Source organism: Thermobia domestica, chromosome 16 (assembly GCF_964235325.1).
Source record: "Thermobia domestica chromosome 16, izTheDome1.hap1.1, whole genome shotgun sequence".
Taxonomy (NCBI): Eukaryota; Metazoa; Arthropoda; class Insecta; order Zygentoma; family Lepismatidae; genus Thermobia; species Thermobia domestica.
The window spans coordinates 99,522,226-99,544,002 of record NC_137469.1 but is presented as its reverse complement, the minus strand read 5'-3'; the positions used below and the strand labels follow the sequence as shown (position 1 = coordinate 99,544,002).

Sequence of the window (21,777 nt, the reverse complement as noted above, 5' to 3'; positions counted from 1 at the left end):
GTGAGGACAGTATAGACTGGATTCTAACTTTTGGTATGATTGTCTTACAGTCAGTCTTCGGATACCACCTGTTCGGCTTATTGATGGCTTACTGCTGGACTCCACTGGAACAGTTGATCGACCTATCCGGCCACTTTGCGGAGAACTTAACTTGTTATGTATGCGATAGAGTGAAGCCAGAAGTTACCCCTATAATCAAGGCATATTCTGACCACATCAATTTATTTTTAAAGTTAACTGTGAACTGTGTTTTTGTCTCATATATTTTTAGCAGTTTTCTACTGTGATCTGATCATCATAGCATCAAACAGTTGTTTCTGAAAGTACTAATATAAGTTCTTAGGACGTCCTTATTCCAATGGCGATAACCTCGTACCATTTGTTTATCAATTTATTAGAAGAATTATAAAAATATGATGAAATAATGTGATTATAATGATTATTATTATTGGCTGAAAACTTTGAGTTCTTAGTGAAGTATTAAATTGTATAGAGGTAATCTGTTCTCAAAGAAATGCTTAAGCTGACCAAATTTCTCTAAGACAAAAATGGGATATTTGGGAAGGGAATACATGAGACATTAATTCATACATTTTCTTCATAAACATCGACAGACAGACATGTGAGAGAAAGAATTTGGTATGACGCACGTTTTGATGAACAGCAGCAGCTTTATGCTGTGAGATAACTGGGTAGGAGAGAAGGGCGCCCATCAGGGGGGAAAGGTGGGGCGCTCGCCCCCCCCTAGAGGAAATTGTACTTCAGAATATCGAAAATCCAATAGAATTTTTACATTAGTTACAGCAAAATTTGAAACTATTTTTGAAACGTCGCTTTTACTTGCCCCCCCCCCTTTGAAACCACAACATGGGCGCCCTTGGTAGGAGACGATTTGCATTATCCTGGAATAAGCAGATATCGATAAGTAGTATCAAACAATTCTTCTCCACGGTTGTAAAAAAATTACTTACAACATTGATATTTATGTTAAAAATATGAAAACATAAGTATGGTCAGCCAATTCGTAAGCCTTCTGTATAAAACAGTTTTCGTGAAATATTGAATTCTTAACCATATTCAGTAATTTTGCACTATATATAATAACATTGGGACAAATAGCCTCGCCCTGACATCCCCGATAAACCTTAAATTAAACAGACAGACCTAACAACATAATTTTGAGCGGTGCTGAGTTCTGTTTTCTTTCAAAGAGAATTTCCACTAAACAACTTGAGCACTTTCTAAGTTTCATTGGTCTAAGTTGTAAAAAGCGAAGCGATAGCACGGTGTTGTAGATAGAGTTGTTAACTGACAAATGGAAAAATACGCCAACTCACAAAGATTATCTACAAAAGATGAAAAAAAAAAAAACTTTGTGTGTTTACGACTACTTTCTATTGTTAAACTTTGTAGTTATATTTGCTTTATGAAGTTACATTTTTAAAATATTTTATTTAGATATCTGAAAATGTATTATATGAAACTTATGAGTAGAAAATGTATTAAAATCATATTGTTCTATGAAAAGTAATAATGTAAAAGAATTAACCTTTTCATGATTAAGATATATTTCAGTTCTGATTTATTATATATATATATATATATATAATTTTGCGTTATAAATGAAAGGATAAATAACAAATGTAACAAGCACTTATGTCTCTAAAGCTTAATAAGGAAATTAGTTAAAGTCTTATGTACTACATTACACAGCTGTAATATATATTTATAAATTTCTTGCATTCAGAAATGAGTGCTGTTTGTCAGTAAAATGCAGATTCTTTATTTACAAAAAAAAGCTTGCCTGATCAAGAATTGAACCCATGTTAAAAATAAACATTAGCACACGAGTCCATTATGCTATCCACTAAGCCAAAAATGCATGACTATTAGCCTTTTCCGTTTGTTTCTGTTACTATTCTGTTGACGGTGTACCTTCCACATGCTTTAATCTGATATCACGTTCCAAACCAGCTTCTACTTTTATCTTTTTGTAATGTTTTATTATTGTTTTCTAGATGCCACCTGAATATTTACTTGTAGGCAATGTTCAAATGATCTATTTCTCTTAGTGAATTCACACATTGATTTGTAATAGTATGGAGGAAAGACAGCTTTTCCTTTAAGGAGATCCGAGTGAGCTAAGAATCTAGGTTCAACGTTTCGGACTTAGTCTCTGGAAGTCAATCCCACTTTTTGTGCTCAGAAAATAGAAGCGAGGTCAATGGAGGGCGGTGGTTTTGAGCGATGAGAAGTTGTTTCTCTTTCGGTTATAGCAGTGGCGTAGCAGCTGCCCCCGCAACCCCCGCAGTGCGGGGGGGCCCCGAGGTATAGGGGGCCCCGAAATCTTGCGATGAATAAAGATTTAAAGAAGTAGAACTTCAACCTTACTTCTGTCGGCTTTACAACTAGGGCCCCTTCTCTATAGTTTGCGGGGGGCCCCGCAATAGTGTGCTACGCCACTGGGTTATAGTAAGGGTCGTGTGTGAATCCATAGACGTGCAAGTGGACAGGAAATCCAGCATGTCTTTGGAGTCTCCATATAGGACCCACACCTGTGTTGTGAGAATAAACTATTCATCTTTCCTTGTTTTTAAAGAGTTTGGGTCTATCAAAACTCGTTTACATATTTACCTTGTCCGTCTGGTAGACAAAATATTTCAATTCTGGTTAGGACATAGAGGATAAAAAAAATAATGGAATCGATATTAAAATCAGAAGTAGTAGATATCAGCCATTCTCGGTTTTAGCATTAACTACTATAGAAGAGTCACAAGGATATATTTCATCCCCACTGTAAGCTCTATACTAAAACTGGAAGTGATACAAATATACTACCACCTCAATTTCAATATTAATTGAGAAATTATCACGCCATATGAAACAGACTCCTTTACGTGTTGTGCATTTGGCACTGGTACTTGTTTTTCTTCATTTAGGGATAATACGACTAGTGCGGTGTCTGTACATTTGTGACGTCGTCAACTTCGTTCTCCAACCTTCTCTCGTTGATTTTTTCAGCAGGATAACACGCTTCCCCCACTGCTGAGACAATAGAGAATATTCTACTTGATAAGCGTCTTCTATTCTGGCAGGATCTAAGCCCTATCGCTCACGTGTAGAAGGAACATGGTGGTACGGTACCTGATCAGCAGCGTGCCTGAGACAACGACCAACGCACAGCTCCACTAAGATCTACAGCGACAGCATAAGACAGGCATTCAGTATCTGTACTACCGGCTCGCTATGCGTCCGAACAGCTGCTTGTGTAGCCACTTGGTGTGGTTACAGGTGTTATTAAGGCGAGTGTTGTGTCTTTATGAAAATCCTTTATAATAGGTTTGAGAAGTTTTACAGACATCATGTTGGGATTCCTGCCACCTTTTACCTAGGTATTTTAACATCTTCGAGTAGGATCTGTGAGTTCCTACTGGACATTATTAAATGCGTTTCATCAGGGTAAAAACAAACTTACGTTAACATTGGGTATATCTCTTTGCAATGGCAATAAAATCGCGAAATCCATGTTGTGCCTATAGCACTCGGTGTAAAAGACAGACTTACCAGCTGCTTAAGAAAGCTCCATAATCCTTGGTTTTTGATCTCCTCCCCTTGCTGGAAGACAACGTAAGAGAGTACGCCACAACACGTCCCAATCTCAAAGCAGTACCTGCCAATGTCCTTCCATTCAGTGCCTCCCAACAGGGGCAGCCGCTTATCTGTAGGCCGAAGATAAACTGCCATGCTCAGGAAAAACAAGTGCAAGAACAGAATCAACAGGCGTTTCAGGAACTGACGCTGAAAGGAATAAGTTTTTGCCTTGTTAATGACTATAATGCTTCAATTATGATAACACCTAAATACCCTGTCCTGATGAGAGACTTAATACTTTTTAAGTTTCAAAGCAATATGAGACAGTACTTTTTAAGTCGAATCCGAACACTAGTCTCGAGGAAAGTATCCTACCCTTATCAGGGACCGAAGTCAGGACTACACACACAAAAATCACTTTGCTATGCTATTTGAGACATAAACCTAATATATTATCCATACACATAACTGTAGTGAAGATATTCATACTTGGACTTGCCGAATCAAACGCTGAAACATTAAAATTCGACTCCAGGAGTAAAATGGACTCCACTGACTAAAAATTCGACTCCAGGTCTTACTAAACTTTTATGATTATTTGACGTCTTAGTAGTAGATGTGCTGAGCACTTTGAAATCAGGGGCAGTTATATAGAAATCTAAGCACTTTCAAACATTCATCTACTTCTTACGTGTTAAGGTATTCATGAACGTCCCTCGTTTTGTAAAATACACTGGATAAGCTTGCATATGCGCATTATTTTTATTCATATTAGTTTCATTTTTTGTATATAGTTTAGTGGTTTTAGTGAATTCTTTGTGATTCTTTTAGTGATTTTTCTGGTGAGTTTTAGTGAGTTGTGTTTGCATTGGCTGGCAACAGTGCTTTCAGTGTGCTATTCAAGTTGTGTCTCTGCATTCGACAATGTGCTGCGAAGTGCAACTAGGCAAGCAGATTCATTAATAGTTTCAGAAAAACATATTTATTCATAGTCTTTAGAGAAACACATGTTCATTCATAGACAAGATTTACATGTTCTTAACAGTGTTTTAGAGTGCTACTCAGTTTATGTGTGATCGAAGACAAAGTATGATGGTTAGCAAGCAACATGTGGTTTAGCTAGCAGCAAACAACGATTACTGCAGAAAGATGTTAAGATAAGTAATTCATTGTACTAATATTTAAGTATTATATCAGTATATTAACATATGAACAAAGCATGTTATATTTATCATATTAACACATGTACCTTTAAATAAGAATTGAAGCAAGTAACATCTAAAATATTCGTCAAGTCTTATTTCTCGTTCCTTCATGATATCTGGGTGAATCAGTAAAATGGGTTTAATCATACAGTTCATTAGCTTTGGATGTGATATGTGTGATTTGTAAATAAAGTACATAAACATATCACCCCTTCATACATCATCATTTTTTTGGTCCTCCTTCCACCGGATATCACAACGAGAAACGTGACTTTGAATTGTTTGTTCTCGTGTGTGTGTTTGTGTGGAAAATGAAAATGAAATCTTTAAGTTTTACGTCCCACGGTTATGCCGGTTAGGCTAAAGGAGACGGTGATGATGAGTAATGAATGAAATGGTGGAATGAAGAAAGTGGGAGGAAACGGGAGAACCCCGAGAAAACCCACGCACACGGTGTTTGTCCACCACAAAGTTCACTTGGCGGGGGCTGGGATCGAACCCGGGACCCCAAGCACCAGAGGTGAACGCTCTACCACTGAGCCACCGCGGCCCCATGTGTTTGTGTGGGTGCTGCTGTCATAAGCAGGACAGAACTGTTCATATCAGTACAGTGGTGTGTGTGCATTCAACCCAGCTGAATTCAAGGTTGCACGTTTGTAGGTCACTCAGAAGTGAAAAGTAAAATATATTGTCAGCGGTTTGTGTAGTTAAAAGAAGGACTGAAACAATGGCAGAAGTGCAGTTGGGTCAATTAATTAAGAAACGTGCTTCGGTCAAAGGTCAGGCAACAAGAATACAAACATTTCTTCAAAAGCTACAGAATGAAAATAAACCTACCATACAAGAAGCAAGAACGAGGCTAGTTGCACTTGAAGGGGTTTTTATTAAGTTTGATGAGATACAGTCAGAAATAGAGCTCTTGGATGAGACGGGTGAACAAGAAACGCACAGAATTACATTCGAGGAACTGTATTATGATTCAAAGGTTAAGTTACAAGAATTTATTGATAGTTTTGAACAAAAAACGGATTCAGGGACAGCAAATAACAAAGCTGGAAATTCTAGTAGTAGTTCAGTACAATTGCCTAAAATTTCCTTGCCCACATTTTGTGGTAAATACGAGGAGTGGTCGCCCTTTAAGGACATTTTCATTTCCCTTATTCACAATAACGAATCATTAAGTACAGTTTGTAAATTTCAATATTTGCGCACATCGCTCAAGGGAGAAGCGTTTACATTAATAGCAAATCTGCCAACGGTAGAAGTAAATTACGAAATTGCATGGAAGCTTCTTGTTGAACGCTACGAAAACAAACGGTTGATAGCTTCGACATATGTACGAGGGTTGCTCAATATCAAGCCAGTAATGAAAGAAAACGCTAAAGACATTAGACAATTTGTAAATACTGCACGTAGTAATTTTCAAGCCCTTGAAGCATTGAATTTGGACAAACCTTTGCATGACGTACTCCTAACACAACATTTAGTAGAAAAACTTGATTCGGCAAGCAAAAGGGAATGGGAAGCTGAGCAAAGTAGTGACTCCTTTCCATCGCTATCGGAATTATTTTCATTTTTAGAAGGTCGTTGTCAAATGTTAGAAAACATTCGTCCTACTCAATCTGAAAGTACTTATGACAACAAAAGTGTAGATTCCAAAGTAAAAAGAAAGAATAACAGTCAAGTGAATTCGTTTGTTACTGTGCTTTCAAATGCATGTAATATTTGCCGTAGCAAAGAAACGCATGCTGTTTTTCGCTGCCCAGAATTTCTGAGTGCTAACATTAATCAAAGAAAGGAGCTCGTGAAGCAAAATAAATTATGTTTTAATTGCTTAGGTAATAAACATCAAGTAAAGGCATGCAAATCAAGTACTTGTAAGAAATGTAATTTTAAGCATAATACACTGTTGCATGAAGATACTGCTCAGGAGGCTACTAACAAAGACAGTTCAAGCAAAACAAATAATACTAATGTACCTAAAGTTAAGGAACAGAACCAGGTTAAAGTTCAACCACAGGACTCTTATTGCTCATTTAAGATTAATTATGGTCAGCAAGTCTTATTAGCAACAGCGTTAGTTAACGTAACAGACACTAAAGGTCGTTTTCAACAATGCAGAGTGTTATTAGATGCAGCGTCTCAATCGAATTTTGTAAGCGAAGCTTTAGTTCATAGATTAGGTCTCAAGAAAACGAAAAATCGTGTTCCCATTAGAGGTATCAATTCTGTAACCTCCGAAGCTCAGTACAGTGTTGAAGTTCATATTTACTCAAGAACATGTGATTTTAATGCAGTGGTCAATTGTTTAGTATTACCAAACATTACAGGTTGCATACCTTCTAAGGATATTGATTACAGTAATTGGAACTTTCCGAAGGATATTTGCTTAGCCGATCCAAATTTTAATCGCTCGTCGTCAGTGGACATGCTTATAGGTGCGGGGTTATTCTACAGTCTCCTTGAGCCAGGCCAGAAGACTAGAAAAGGAAATTATCCAGTTTTGCAGGAAACGAAGCTAGGATACGTTGTCGTCGGAAATATGCCTTCAATACCCGAAGAAGCCAACCAGTCAGTAATTTCGTGTTTTGCTCAGATGGAGACAGACTTGGATACACAATTAAGAAAATTCTGGGAACTCGAAGATCTTCAGACTAAGATTTATACGCCGGAAGAAGAAAATTGTGAAAAGCATTTTTTACAAAATACAACCAGAAATGGAGATGGAAGATTTATTGTCAAATTACCAAAGAAGGAAGAGAATGCAGCTTTAGGAGAGTCTTACAACATGGCACTACAAAGATTTAAGCAGCTTGAAAGAAGATTGCTACAAAATCCTGAGTTTCATAAACAATATGCCGCCTTCATGGATGAGTATTTAAGTTTGGGTCACATGCGAAAAGTTACAGAAGAAGACGTGAACAGCAGCAGCAGTTGTTATCTTCCACATCATACTGTATTCAAGATGGACAGTACAACAACTAAATTAAGAGTGGTTTTTGATGCAAGTGCAAAAACGTCTAATGGCAAATCATTGAATGACATTCTTCAAGTTGGGCCAATTGTTCAAGATGACTTGTACTCCATTATTTTAAGGTTTCGGTTGTATCCAGTTGCATTTACAGCAGACTTAGAGAAAATGTACCGCCAAATATTAATTCATGATGAGGACAAGTGTTTACAACGCATCCTTTGGAGAAATTCAGTAGAAGAACCGATCCAGTCGTATGAGTTACAAACAGTGACGTACGGGACTTCGTCAGCGTCCTTCTTGGCAACAAGATGTCTGAAGCAAATAGCGGAGGAAAATTCCAAGGAATTTCCAGAAGCAGCAGAAGTAATAAAACACAATTTCTACATTGATGATGTGTTAAAATCAGTACCAAACGTGTCAAAGGCCTTAGAACTACAGAAGGATCTTATTAATATTTTAAGCAGAGCAGGTTTCAAGCTTTGTAAATGGAGTTCTAACAAAGAAGAAGTACTTCAAGGAGTTCCTGAAGACTTCAGGGAAAAACAACAGCCAATCATACTTGGTCAACAAGACGGTGTTAAGACTTTAGGAATAGCATGGATTCCATTAACAGACAAACTTATAATTTCGAACAAAATTAGTAAAAATGGAACTGCAGTAGAAAGTAATGTTGCAATGACAAAAAGACAAGTCGTCAGCATAGTGTCATCTATCTTCGATCCATTAGGTCTAATCGCTCCAATTGTCATCAAATACAAGAATTTCTTACAAAAGTTGTGGAAGACAGGAATGGACTGGAATGATCCATTAGACACAGTCCTACAAGTTGAGTGGAATCAATTAATGTCTTGGTTACCTGCGATGGCGAAGATACAAATTACAAGAAACGTAATGTCTTCGGAGAACGTTAAGGAAATTCAATTACATGGTTTTTGCGATGCAAGTGAAGAAAATTTTGGAGCAGTAGTGTACATCAGGGCTACAGACGAACAAGGAAACATTGAAGTCAATTTACTTTGTTCAAAGTCGAAGGTTGCACCACTGAAGAAGCAAACTTTGCCTAGATTGGAATTATGTGGAGCACTGTTACTTTCGAAGCTAATAGACAAAACACTATCCATATTGAATATAGAGATCAGTGGTATACACCTGTGGACAGACTCGACGGTAGTTTTGTCATGGATCAAATCACCTCCCAATCGTTGGAAGACATTTGTATCCAACAGGGTGGCTCAAATTCAGAGAATCACATCAATCAATCAATGGCACCACGTGCCTAGTAAAGAAAATGCGGCAGACATAGTTAGTCGAGGAGCAGATCCCAACACTCTTATTCAGTCTCGAGAATGGTGGCATGGTCCAGAGTTTCTTCATACAGCGGAATGGCCATGTCAAGAACAAAATGAGCCAGCTAATATTCCAGAAGAGAAGAAAGTCATGATAAGTTTGGTGGCAGTTCATGAAACAAGCTTTATGAAAAGGTATTCATCGTTAAACAAAATGTTGAGAGTAGTAGCATATTGTTTGCGATTCAAACATAATTGTCTTTCCAAGAAATTAGAAAGAAAAACCGATAGTCTTGACGCTTCGGAACTTCGTTTAGCGTTACACAGATGTATCAAGATGGTACAACATACTACCTATCATCAAGAAATATTGAACTTGCAGCAACAAATGGAAGTTTCAACAAAGAGCCCAATCAAGGATCTTTTTCCATTTCTGGACACGGAAGGAATGCTAAGAGTAGGAGGAAGATTGGAACATTCAAACTTGGAGTACGACAACAAGCATCAATTCATACTACCTGCAGGACATCATTTCACTCACCTGATAGTTAAAGAAGAACATAAAAGGTTGCTTCATGCAGGACCACAGCTTCTTATTGCATCTTTGCGTACCAGATATTGGATTCCAAGAGCTAAGAAGATGGTCAAAGCAATAGTACACAATTGTTTGGTTTGTTTCAAGTGGAGATCAACAAGTTCATCACAGTTAATGGGACACTTACCCAAGGAGAGAGTAAATGAAGCAAGACCATTTGTACACGTGGGAGTGGACTACGCAGGATTCTTTTATGTCAAGCCCACAATTCGCAGCAAAATTCAAATGAAGGTATATGCAGCGTTGTTCATCTGTTTAGCCACTAGAGCAGTTCACATAGAAATAGTTTCAGACTTAACTTCTCAAGCTTTCATCGCAGCATTGAAGAGATTTGTTGCTAGGCGAGGTAAATGCTTATCTATCTGTAGCGACAATGGTTCAAACTTTGTTGGCGCCAATCGAGAATTGCAACAATTTTTTGAATCTAAGACTAACCGAAAGGACATCCTGGAATACTCAGCTCAAGAAGGTTTAGAATGGAAATTCATTCCTGCCAGATCTCCTCACATGGGGTCATGGGAAAGTTAAATAAAATCCATGAAGTACCACCTACGGCGTGCAGCAGGAACAGCAAGTCTGACATACGAAGAGTTGAATACGTTACTTATTCAAATTGAAGCCATTCTAAATTCAAGACCATTGACAGCCATTTCCAACGATCCTACAGATCCAATGTATCTCAGTCCAGGACATTTTTTAATGGGAGCTACACTTCTCAGCCTTCCGGAACCAGATCTACTAGACGTGCCTATCAACAGACTAGGAAGATGGCAACGGATTCAACAAATGAAGCAGCATATTTGGAAACGTTGGTCAAGGGATTACCTCAACCAGTTACAACAAAGAAGAAAATGGAAGTCAGCTCAGCCTAATCTACAACCGGACATGGTCGTATTGTTGAAAGAAGACAACGTTCCTCCTCAAGTGTGGAAGTTAGGTGTGATTGAAGAAGTTCATCCGGGCAGTGATAATTTAGTGCGAGTGGCAACTGTGAAGTGTAAAGGTGGCATTTTTCGGCGTAGTGTTGCTAAGCTAATTCCTTTACCCCTAGAATATTAATTGATTGTGTCCAATCAAGGAGGGGGAGGATGGATAAGCTTGCATATGTGCATTATTTTTATTCATATTAGTTTCATTTTTTGTATATAGTTTAGTGGTTTTAGTGAATTCTTTGTGATTCTTTTAGTGATTTTTCTGGTGAGTTTTAGTGAGTTGTGTTTGCATTGGCTGGCAACAGTGCTTTCAGTGTGCTATTCAAGTTGTGTCTCTGCATTCGACAATGTGCTGCGAAGTGCAACTAGGCAAGCAGATTCATTAATAGTTTCAGAAAAACATATTTATTCATAGTCTTTAGAGAAACACATGTTCATTCATAGACAAGATTTACATGTTCTTAACAGTGTTTTAGAGTGCTACTCAGTTTATGTGTGATCGAAGACAAAGTATGATGGTTAGCAAGCAACATGTGGTTTAGCTAGCAGCAAACCACGATTACTGCAGAAAGATGTTAAGATAAGTAATTCATTGTACTAATATTTAAGTATTATATCAGTATATTAACATATGAACAAAGCATGTTATATTTATCATATTAACACATGTACCTTTAAATAAGAATTGAAGCAAGTAACATCTAAAATATTCGTCAAGTCTTATTTCTCGTTCCTTCATGATATCTGGGTGAATCAGTAAAATGGGTTTAATCATACAGTTCATTAGCTTTGGATGTGATATGTGTGATTTGTAAATAAAGTACATAAACATATCACCCCTTCATACATCATCATACACAATTACAAAATGTTACTACAAAACAGACGCTGTAATAATCTGCGGAAGAAAACAGAAGTAAAAGGAAGGAAATAAAAGAGAAAATTGGTAATCTTATTACCAATAATATTCTAGAAAATGTTTTAAAGACATTGAAAGTTTCCATTCTTCCCTTGCTAACCAAATACAAAAAGGAATCTTGCAGATTATTTAAAACCACGTATCAGTGTACTAATTAAAATGTGTTTTTTTCTAAAATTAAATAAGCCTATTTTAATCTTACACCTATTAAGAAGTGTAAAATTAGTTACCCTTGCAAACGTCTTCCATTTTTCCTCCAGCAGCCTTTGAATGATCCCACCATCCAACATATCGAGATGCTCTTCTTTCGTTCCGTTCAGAATTATAAACAGAGCCGAGTTCCAATCTACAATAGAAATTTGCAAACAAATAGTACGTATGTCCAATTCAAAATTTTGTTTCCAAATCATCAACTTTAATTACTATCTACACTCATTTCTGTGCCATGTAATACGCGTCACTAATCTCTCGTGGAGTGCTCAAAAAAGAGCAAGAAGGAGAATTTGTTCCCCTCCTGTTCTAGAACTTTCAAGCAGCACAAACATATATTTTTAACAGGAACAATCTTAACGAGTCACATGAATATTTGACCATTCTTGGAGAAACTTGCTTCTCACTGAAATAAAAAAAATATATATATGAGGAAGCTTATATTTTCCTTATCCTTACCCTCACTCCTTCCAATTTTCATAAAATTAAATCAAGCATAGTAAATCAGTATGATCAAACTGAGATTTAGTTCTGAAATTATATCTGGAATGAAATTCAAACACAGTTACAGTTTTACAAAGTTTCTGAAAGTGCTAAAGAATGGGCAAATATCATAATAGTATTCTACACATTAAAATAAATATATGAAGCAAATACTATTATCTTAAGTATAAGATATGAATAGACATTGGTAAGAATAGGAGGATTTTTCTAAGTTAAACACATTCTGAAGACCAAAGCTATCGGACAAAACATTTCCAATTTATTTTAAGGCATTCTTGTCTTCTTCAATTTTCGTGAAAAAGAACGTATTAACACTAAATGCCGCTACCATATTTATGTGAAGATTCCGTATAGCAAGTCAAAAGAAACAAAATGAAATTGTATTCATATAATCCTACTAAGTAAGGAGAAAGTAAGAAATTTCCTAAACAATCTTTTGCATATATATAAGTCATAGATGTTAAATTGATGCATAATCTAACATAAAGATATTCAGATGTTGACTTAAAAGGTCTTTCATAATATGTTATTTTTGAATAAGTTTTCGAAAGACGCGGGTTCGATTCAAGTGAGAACTTATGTGCTTTGAATCCTAGTTTAAAATTTTGAATCCATGTCTCATATAGTTTCAACGCTAGAAAGGAGCATTGCACTACAAATAGATAAACTTTAATTTTTGATTTATATTTTAATTAGCATGATTATCATGATAGGATGAGTATGGAAAATCTTATCGGTAATACCTATATTGGGTTGATATAATTGTACTATATATTTAATGGACAACACTATTAATATTATAGTGAGTAAGAAAGTAAAACAAATGTATGAATCTGTACTTTATGGCATGGTCTTTAGAAGTAAGGAGATATTTTTGCAGCGAGGGCCCCCAAATCCACCGAAGCGCCAATCGGCAAATAGTAAAAATCGGAAAATGTCAGGCGAAGTGGAGGATATTTTGTGTTTTAAATATTTTCTAAAATTACGAAATAGGCATGAGGCACAGGCCCGTCGCGTGGGTTATAAGCGCCCGGGGCGAGAATTCCCATCCCCCCTATTGTGTTATGAAAAACAACACGAGTTTATTCTGCAGTCCTAGATTTAAATATGGAATTTAAGATCATAACGTAAATTAAAAGAAGTTAGTATTATGCCAATTTTTTAAAGTGAATGGCTTTTGTAGTTACAGCATAAAAGTTAATGAAAACATGGTTTTTGAATTATTGAAATCGAGTGCTATTCTTGTTATTTTGAACTTGACACACATCAACATAGTAATTTCATAACATATACAAATAAAGATACAAATATTAAATTTCAAGCTTTAAAAAAAAGTCTTCTCACAGAGGGCTGGAGAGAGTTCCAGTTTAATAATCCTAGACGATGTTTTACATTATCGGTAATTTTCAAGTTCAATACTCTATCGGGAGTTCCTCAAGGATCTAATCTAGGTCCCCTGTTCTTTCTTCTTATTATTAATATTTCTCAAGTTCTTCGTTTTGCCGACAATCTCAAAATATACTCCAAAGTAAGTTCATTTAATGATTACGTGAAATTTCAACAGGATCTACAGAGAGTTCAAATATAGTGTGATAAGAATAAATTAGTCCTCATTTGTGCAAATGTAAATCTCTATCTTTCACGAGGAAAGAAAATCCGATTAACTTTACCTATACAATAAGTGGCACTTCCTTTTCTACCTCAAATACTGTCAAAGGTCTAGGAGTCGTACTTGATAGCAAATTAGCTTTTATTCAACACGTTGATGCAATAACGAGTAGTGCATATAAAAACTTAGGTTTAATTTATAGGGTAGGACAAGATTTCTCGAAAGAATCAGCATTTATAGTTTAAAGTTATATTTTTAGTATGTAAGGTCAAAATTAGAATACTTTGTACTGGTTGGACACCAAATGTCACTAAATACTTTGATGTAATAGAAAATATACAGTTTAATTTTTTTTTAAATGCTTGCATACAAGAAAACCGGTTTCTACCCGAAGTATGTCCCTTATGAAGACTTAGTAACGAATTTTATTTTCCAAACATTAGAAAAAATGAGATGGGTGTTTGATCTGTTGTTCTTACATAAATTATTAAACGGTAAAATTGACTGTCTAGAATTTGTTTCAGAAGTATTATTACGTGTTTCAATAGGTAAGACTAGAACAGCAAACACGGAGACATTCTATTGTAGAACTTTTCCGAACTAACATATTACATAAGTCTATTGTACTATTGCCAATAATATAATGCATATAGCTGCTTAATAGCATTATGTTTTTAATGAGAAACGAAATTTCGCACTAAATTGTGAAGAATGAGCGCTTCATATAACGAAATGATTAGATTTCATGTAGTAAATGTATTTAGTGTGTCCGAAAACAAGTTCAAAACAATTGTCAGGCAATAATTTCTGGATAATTAAATGACGTATATTTGTGTATGTGTAATAATGTATGTTAGATAATTATGTATTAAGCCTGTTGGCATTAATTGGGCATTAAGTTTGTTGTGTTGTCCTTATGAAATAAATAAATAAATACATACATACATAAATACATAAATTTTACTTAGCCATGACCTGATCATTATTAAAATATCTGAATTAATATTATTTTATTTAAAACAATAAATTTACCAACATAATCTGAATTCCTTGAATTTTTTTGGTTTGTCGTCCCGACGCTCCCTGGTTGCGGCGCACAGGCAATCGCCCCGGTCGCTCCGCCCACGCGACGGTCCTGATAAGGAAGTACGTAAGTTTTATTATACTACTTGTCAACTCAGATGAGTACGGAAAACGCCCACTTTCCGTTTCTGTGCCCGACTTGATAGACACACTGTCCGATAATAGCATTAAACAGGAGTAGCACAACGCCTTTCCGCACTGGAATCCCAGCCTGGGTTGTCCCGAGTCAGCTCGCCCTTCAGTGCGAAATCACCAGTGCTGAGTCTTGTCAAAGCAAACCGACGTGTGCAAAATACAGTGTTTAGTCCAGATAATGCTAATCCATATAATAAGTATCGCAGCAATGCCATGTTGAATTTTGTCTGTGTTCGGTATTGGGAATTGAATTGTTGCTGCTGTAGCGATTTGTTTTGGTAGGTGTTTTTCATTGATTATACGAATAAAGTGCACAACAAGGATGTTTGTTTCCTAATGATATGTGAATAGTATGATAATGAAGAGAAAGCTTGGATAGGAGTCTCAGAGGAAACGAATTAAGATATGCTGAGGCTTTATTCCGTATCTGCTTTCGCAACATTTGCGGATAGCAACGCAAAATAATTTTTAAAGAGTTCTATTGGCGAGTCTGTGATTAAAGTTACAGAGGAAAGATGATTAGAAAACGCAGAGTTTGCATAACTGACATCATATTGCAAAATCAATATGTGAAATCAAATTTTGCGTTGCATTGGTGTCGTTCTGAGCCAATGCAACCGATCCAATCCGTGCAATTAAGTGCGAAAACACCTTAGGTAATTTAGAACAAATACGAAGTAGGAAGAAAAGTAGAACGAAGTGGGAAGTTGCTACACATAAGGGATTAATAACAGCCTATAAAAAGTACGAAAGTTTGCTCGTAATTTGGAGAATTGTCTTCGCAAACTGGTTGAGCCACCAGCAAACTATTATGTTACAAGAGTAATACATAGAGTAATTCGGGAGGAAGTGACCATAGGGGTGAAGTGAATAGAGTTAAAGTTAATGATATGTGTGGCAACAAATCATGATCGGCGCTGACCTTGCAAAGCCCCTGTGTATGCAGTGTTGAGTCTTGGGCTGACGAAGAAGATAGTGTACAGAGGAAAGAAGCGAAATATTGAATGCAGCGAGCATGGCCAGCAAGGAAGGTGAATAGATTTGTAGCCTTTTTTTATTATTGCTATTGTAATATGGAACAGTAAGAAATCGGGACAATTTCTTCCTGAAGTAATAGCAGTGCATTTTTTAAGAAATCGCTACTGGGTATCCAGCCACAAAAGGGCCCTTGACACACATGGCAGAGTTTTTAAAGTGTCTTTTTGTATAATGTACACTTTTGAAATGACACAAAATGACGCATTTGTCAGACTTCTGCTAACCGTTTCATTTCCGATTCAACACATCGCCATCAATACAGGAACATTGTATGTAACCCTGCTTTTCCTATGAAAATAGAATGCATGCGGTGTATTGGAGATTTTGACATTAGATACTATTAGGACAGTATATTTATTAGGTAACGCTGCTGAGCATGAGAAAGGTTTACAATTTGTTACGCTTTGTGACATAAGGGATTCTTTTTAACAATTTAACCGTCACAAACGTTCAATCATTTTGTGGCATCTCACTGATCGCAAAATTACCAAAGAAAAGGAAACATTTCTGGCAATATTTAAGAAAACTCGCGCTGAAGAAAAAAAAAAAGTGAAAATGGACAGTGACTATAATCTGGGTATTAGAGATTCTAATATCTGAGTATAAGGGAAAACAGGGGGATGGGCAAAGAGGTACCCAGCCACAAATTTAGAAAAATATTTTACTAGGGGCTTTTCTTTAGGAATACTTTGTGTTTAGAAATTTTAAATTTTAAGGGGAGGGGCTTGAAGATTATGAGGAACATTTGATTCGTTTTCTATAGAAATCCTAAAATTTTGGAGAAGCTCAGACCTTCTCCCCGGCGTAAATCCTCCACTGAAGGTAACTGTGCAACAAATTGGGTAAAAAAAAAAAAATGTTAAAAATAGCGCTTTGTATTTAATGAACAATCCCTTACTTTCTTACAAGTTTGTGCCATCTATTAATTGCGTCAGAAAATTTGCGTGAACAAATATCAATTACTGATATTGCCCATAACAGACATGAAATGTTTGATGGCCAGGATTAAACAGATTAGGTTAAAGCAGGGATGCAAATAACCACTCGCCCAGGGTGAGGGTTCATTGGTGCGGGCGAGTATTTAATATCATACCGAAGGTAAGTGAGATGTGGGATAGTAGCTTTTCTCTTGGGCTACTAAAATTTTCTTATTTTCCTTTCCTGGGTTAAAGAGAACAATTTTTGAGAAGACTGGAATTAGGCGATAATGAGAATTGGGAATTTCTGGAAAGCGAACAAAATTAATTACGAATGCAAAAGCGTAGCTCAGGAATAGCTGAAAGTTAGCCTCAACAGGCTTCTAAAATAACAACTTCAAAAATATGTATGCACTCAAAATTACCCAACCTAAGAAAAAAAAATCAAAATTGCTTTATCAAAGTTTATAACCTAATATGCGTCGCATCAAATGAATATCAACAATATAGTGCAAAGTAGATCGGTGTGATGGTCAAGGGCGCCGATTTCTCTGTAAATTTGGGGGGGGGGGGCATTCACATGCAGAAGGTATGTACATATTATATATATATATATATATATATATATATATATATATATATATATATATATATATATATATATATATATATATATATATATATATATATATTAGGATTTTAAGAAAAATTGCATTCAAATTATGCCTAATATTGTATATTCATAAATACAATAGGGGCGTACATGAGCTTTGGGGGACCCCGGCCCCCAGGATCGGCGCCCTTGGTGATGGTAGAATGTGTGAAACAACCACGTTATGGTAAAGAATAAAAGACAATCTGACCTTAAAGGAAAAATAGTCTGTGATCGCCTCTTCTCAATAAAACGGAAATAGATGCTAGGAAACCCGATATTCAATTGTCTGCAGAAAGCATACAACAAGCAAAGCAAAACAAACATGGCAAGCCTAACTAATTCTGTCGCTCTACTTCCTCCCTCCTCTTCAATACTTGACAATAACCTCCTCTTCAATAGGCAGGTTAGCTTACCCTCAAATATGTTGTAAATGGTGGGCCTACCTTATAGATGACAGACGACAATCCTGGATTTGACTTTACGTACCAATCATTTGGCATGAGAGACTTTCACTAAAAAGCCATCGGCGTCGGCACTGAATCAGCAGTTCCTTCTTGCTCTACAAATTGCTGATTTTGATCTAAGTGGCTATCGTCGCAACGGAAAGTGTTCTCCAAAAGTGTTGTAAATGTTCTATTCTCAATATTTTATCAGAAATAATGAGTCTTAATTGTAACGAACAAAAATAGTATTGTAAGCTAAGGATAAGTAAAAATTCAATTTCATAAAAATTAAACATCCAAATTGCAAGTTTTCTTCTTTTATTTGCTCTCACAGACTATACAAAAGGTGTATAATCCAAACGTCATTTGGATCGTTACTGATGTAAGACCTCGTCTTCAACCTTTCTATCTCTTTAGTCAGTCCATTAACTTTCTTTGTATTTGAGTAGAATGAAAGTACTAGCATCTAGAGGTAGACAAATGAGTACGCGAAACGAAAGTAAGAGGAATAGCTGAAATTTCAAGAATGAAGCTCTCCAATTTTATACCTATCCACAGAATACATGCTAAAATATGTAGTCACAAAACTAAAGTATATTGAATTAATTTAAAATTTACAGTAATTCAAGTAATTTATTGTTCAAGTACTTTTCCAGTAATTTAAAGATTTATGAAATGCACTGGGTATCCAAACGGCTTGGCCTGGGTATCCAAGTGCTGGGCCCGGGTATCCTTTTGGATACAAAAAGGTAGCTTAAAAATGCCCTGAGTAATAGTGTTGTACCCAATACTTCCACAGCAGCATGAGATGATTATTAGGTACGCATGTATATAGGTGTACCTCAATATGTTGCAAACATAAAGATACAAAACATGTTTTGAAAAAGAGGACAAGGTGGGGTGAAGTGACTAACGTATTTTGGAGTAATGTGAATAGTCCAGTTAATCATTCCATATATATCCCATATATCATTAATCATTCCATGTATACAATATGGACTAAAGAATATATTTGCATCTATTTCTTGTCTGTCCTCCAAACCACAGTCTCGTCTAGGAGAAACCTGGGTTCAAGACTTATTGGAAACTCAAATATTGTGTTCTTTCTTGTAAGGTCAGATAACTCAATGCTCCCGAGACGGTATTTTGGTCACGATCTCGGATTGGTATGTGTATTTGCTTCTTAATCATTTCTACAACAATAGCCAATGTGCCTTTACATCATGTAGGTGTTCCTCGTTAGCTGTATACTCATTATATAGCAGTCTATATCTTGTTATTTACATTATGTCGAGGACATTTCTCGCCACTTCACCCCACATGTATATTCACTTCACCCCAACGTATGGGGTGAAAGGAATAATTTACCTTGTATGATTCATTTCTTTCTGTGCACGTTATTTCAGACGGTGGGGTGCTGACTGCCACAGCCAATTATTGGTGCTGACTGCCACGACTTGTTCTGATTACCGATAACAAGGTGCTGACTGCCACGATCCTGAGAGAAAGTTGCTAGACGTAACGTTACCGGACGCCAAGAAGCATGAAAGAAACGCGATGAATTTTAACACCACATTTAATCCATACGTTCAGGCGGCTCCGATAGGAACCTTGTCACTTGCTTTCTTCAGTACGCACGTCGTCCAGGAGACTTGTTCAATAATACTACGTCGTGAAGTAAAAAAGAAAATAAAAATCATTACAAAAATGCCTCTAATATATACTGGCTTATACTGATATATAAAAATCATTACAAAAATGCCTCTAATATATACTGGCTTATATTGATATATAAAAATCATTACAAAAGTGACTCTAATATACACTGACGACTACTCTAATTTATGTATGTAGCCCAAACTTCTAAGACATTTTCGCAAGTTACCATGGATTTGCAAATCTTGTAGAATTACTTGGATCCTGTCGTCAACTTTTGTGTAGGCTAGCTTCCTCTTCTTCGCTGGAACTTATAATTTAACTTTGTTGTAAGTAAAATAATTTTATTTTGCATCTTCCTTTAGGGTCTTGAGCAGTGTGAAAACATGTGGGGAGTTCTTGTAAATTGCATTGTTTAGCCGATGGTGACATCCTTCCACACCATTGTTCGTGCAGTGCCTCTGGCCGCTGCAGTTCCAAGTCTTGACAGGAATGGTAGGGTTTTCTAGCCATTGTTGCGTGAAGTAATCATTGAAGGCTTCAACTTTTTCTCCACGTGGGCACTGCTCCATGATAAGCAACCAACTATCATCAACAAATTCAATAGGTATAAGTGCCAGTGATGCACACATACGAATGTGGAGGCGCACTTCTTCATTGTGCAGGTAGTCGCTCACCAAACCTATATCCTGCACTTTCTGCCAAATGCTTTGGTTAAAGTGAAAGTTGCAGCCAGATACCTGTGAATTTGGAAATACAGAATTTAATGATAGCTGCACTTTCGAAGTCCACTTTCAACACACTAGGATCGTGTTGTTCAGACCAACTTCTAACAAAGGAAAACAGGTCTCTGTATGTATTTTCTGTTTTGTCAGGGAGCAGTGCGTACAAAACTGGTACAATTGATGTATTATAATTTGAACTCCCTATGTCAGCATGAACTGTGTACAGCTGCGCAAATTGTTTCGAGCAGCTCTTGAAAGTTCCATCCAAAAACCACTGCTGGCTGCCCCTCAGCGCTGGCCTCAGACCATCATATCCAAAGCATAAAATCCTTTTATCCTGTTGCAATTTATCATATTGCAGAAAGGAAGTTCCATCTTCGAAGCGAAGAAGATCCTCCGGAAAATCTAGCTCTTTAGATGTGGAATTGTTTTGCTTTATACCCAGCATCGTCCTCCTAGCATTGTTTAAATAACCCTTCCTTTGAATATACAATGGAATTGTAGTAACAAGATCCAGTCCCTGGTTTATAGGAACAGTCATCTCTTCTCTAAAAATTTCACACACAGGTGTTAGAACATCCTCTCGGGCCCTTTTCTTACAGTTTGCAAGTTGTTTTCTTACTTCGCAAGCTGCGAGATCTGGCGTGCAAGTGTGATTACTCAGCAGACTTGGTGCAATGTCGTTTTCAGTTTTAACTTTACCTGGACATCCCATCTTCTTTCTTTTCACACATAGCTGAAAAGAACCAAAAATACTAAAATGTCGAAAACATGTTTAAAACAAGTTTAAAAAATATTCAAAATACACTCTATCCACAATACCATTGGACTGTTACCCTCTTCCAGGACAAGTCCTTGGTCAATTCCAATGGTCTGTTAGGTTTTTCAAGAGTTTTTTTTTTTTTCTTAATACTTGGAATGGAAATTATCTTAAACTGTTCTAAAAGTTATGAAACAAGTTCAAAAGATATTGAAAACACACACTATCCACAATACCATTGGACTGTTACCCTCTTCCAGGACAAGTCCTTGGTCAATTCCAATGGTCTGTTAGGTTTTTCAAGAGTTTTTTGTTTCTTAATACTTGGAATGGAAATTATCTTAAACTGTTCTAAAAGTTATGAAACAAGTTCAAAAGATATTGAAAACACACTCTATCCACAATACCATTGGACTGTTACCCTCTTCCAGGACAAGTCCTTGGTCAATTCCAATGGTCTGTTAGGTTTTTCAAGAGTTTTTTTTTTCTTAATACTTGGAATGGAAATTATCTTAAACTGTTCTAAAAGTTATGAAACAA

General features: G+C 36.4%; 1 protein-coding gene across 1 annotated transcript in view; it reads right to left on the bottom strand.

The window, feature by feature from the left end:
* The window catches only part of iav (transient receptor potential cation channel subfamily V iav), a 228,609-nt gene that overhangs the window by 26,975 nt on the left and 179,857 nt on the right, over window positions 1-21,777 (bottom strand). Inside the window, exons 8-9 of the mRNA XM_081742805.1 lie at window positions 11,733-11,848; window positions 3,565-3,798 (exon numbers count right to left, since the gene is read on the bottom strand). Of these exons, the coding sequence (XP_081598931.1) occupies window positions 3,565-3,798; window positions 11,733-11,848 (350 nt within the window). The remainder of the gene's footprint in view (window positions 1-3,564; window positions 3,799-11,732; window positions 11,849-21,777) is intronic.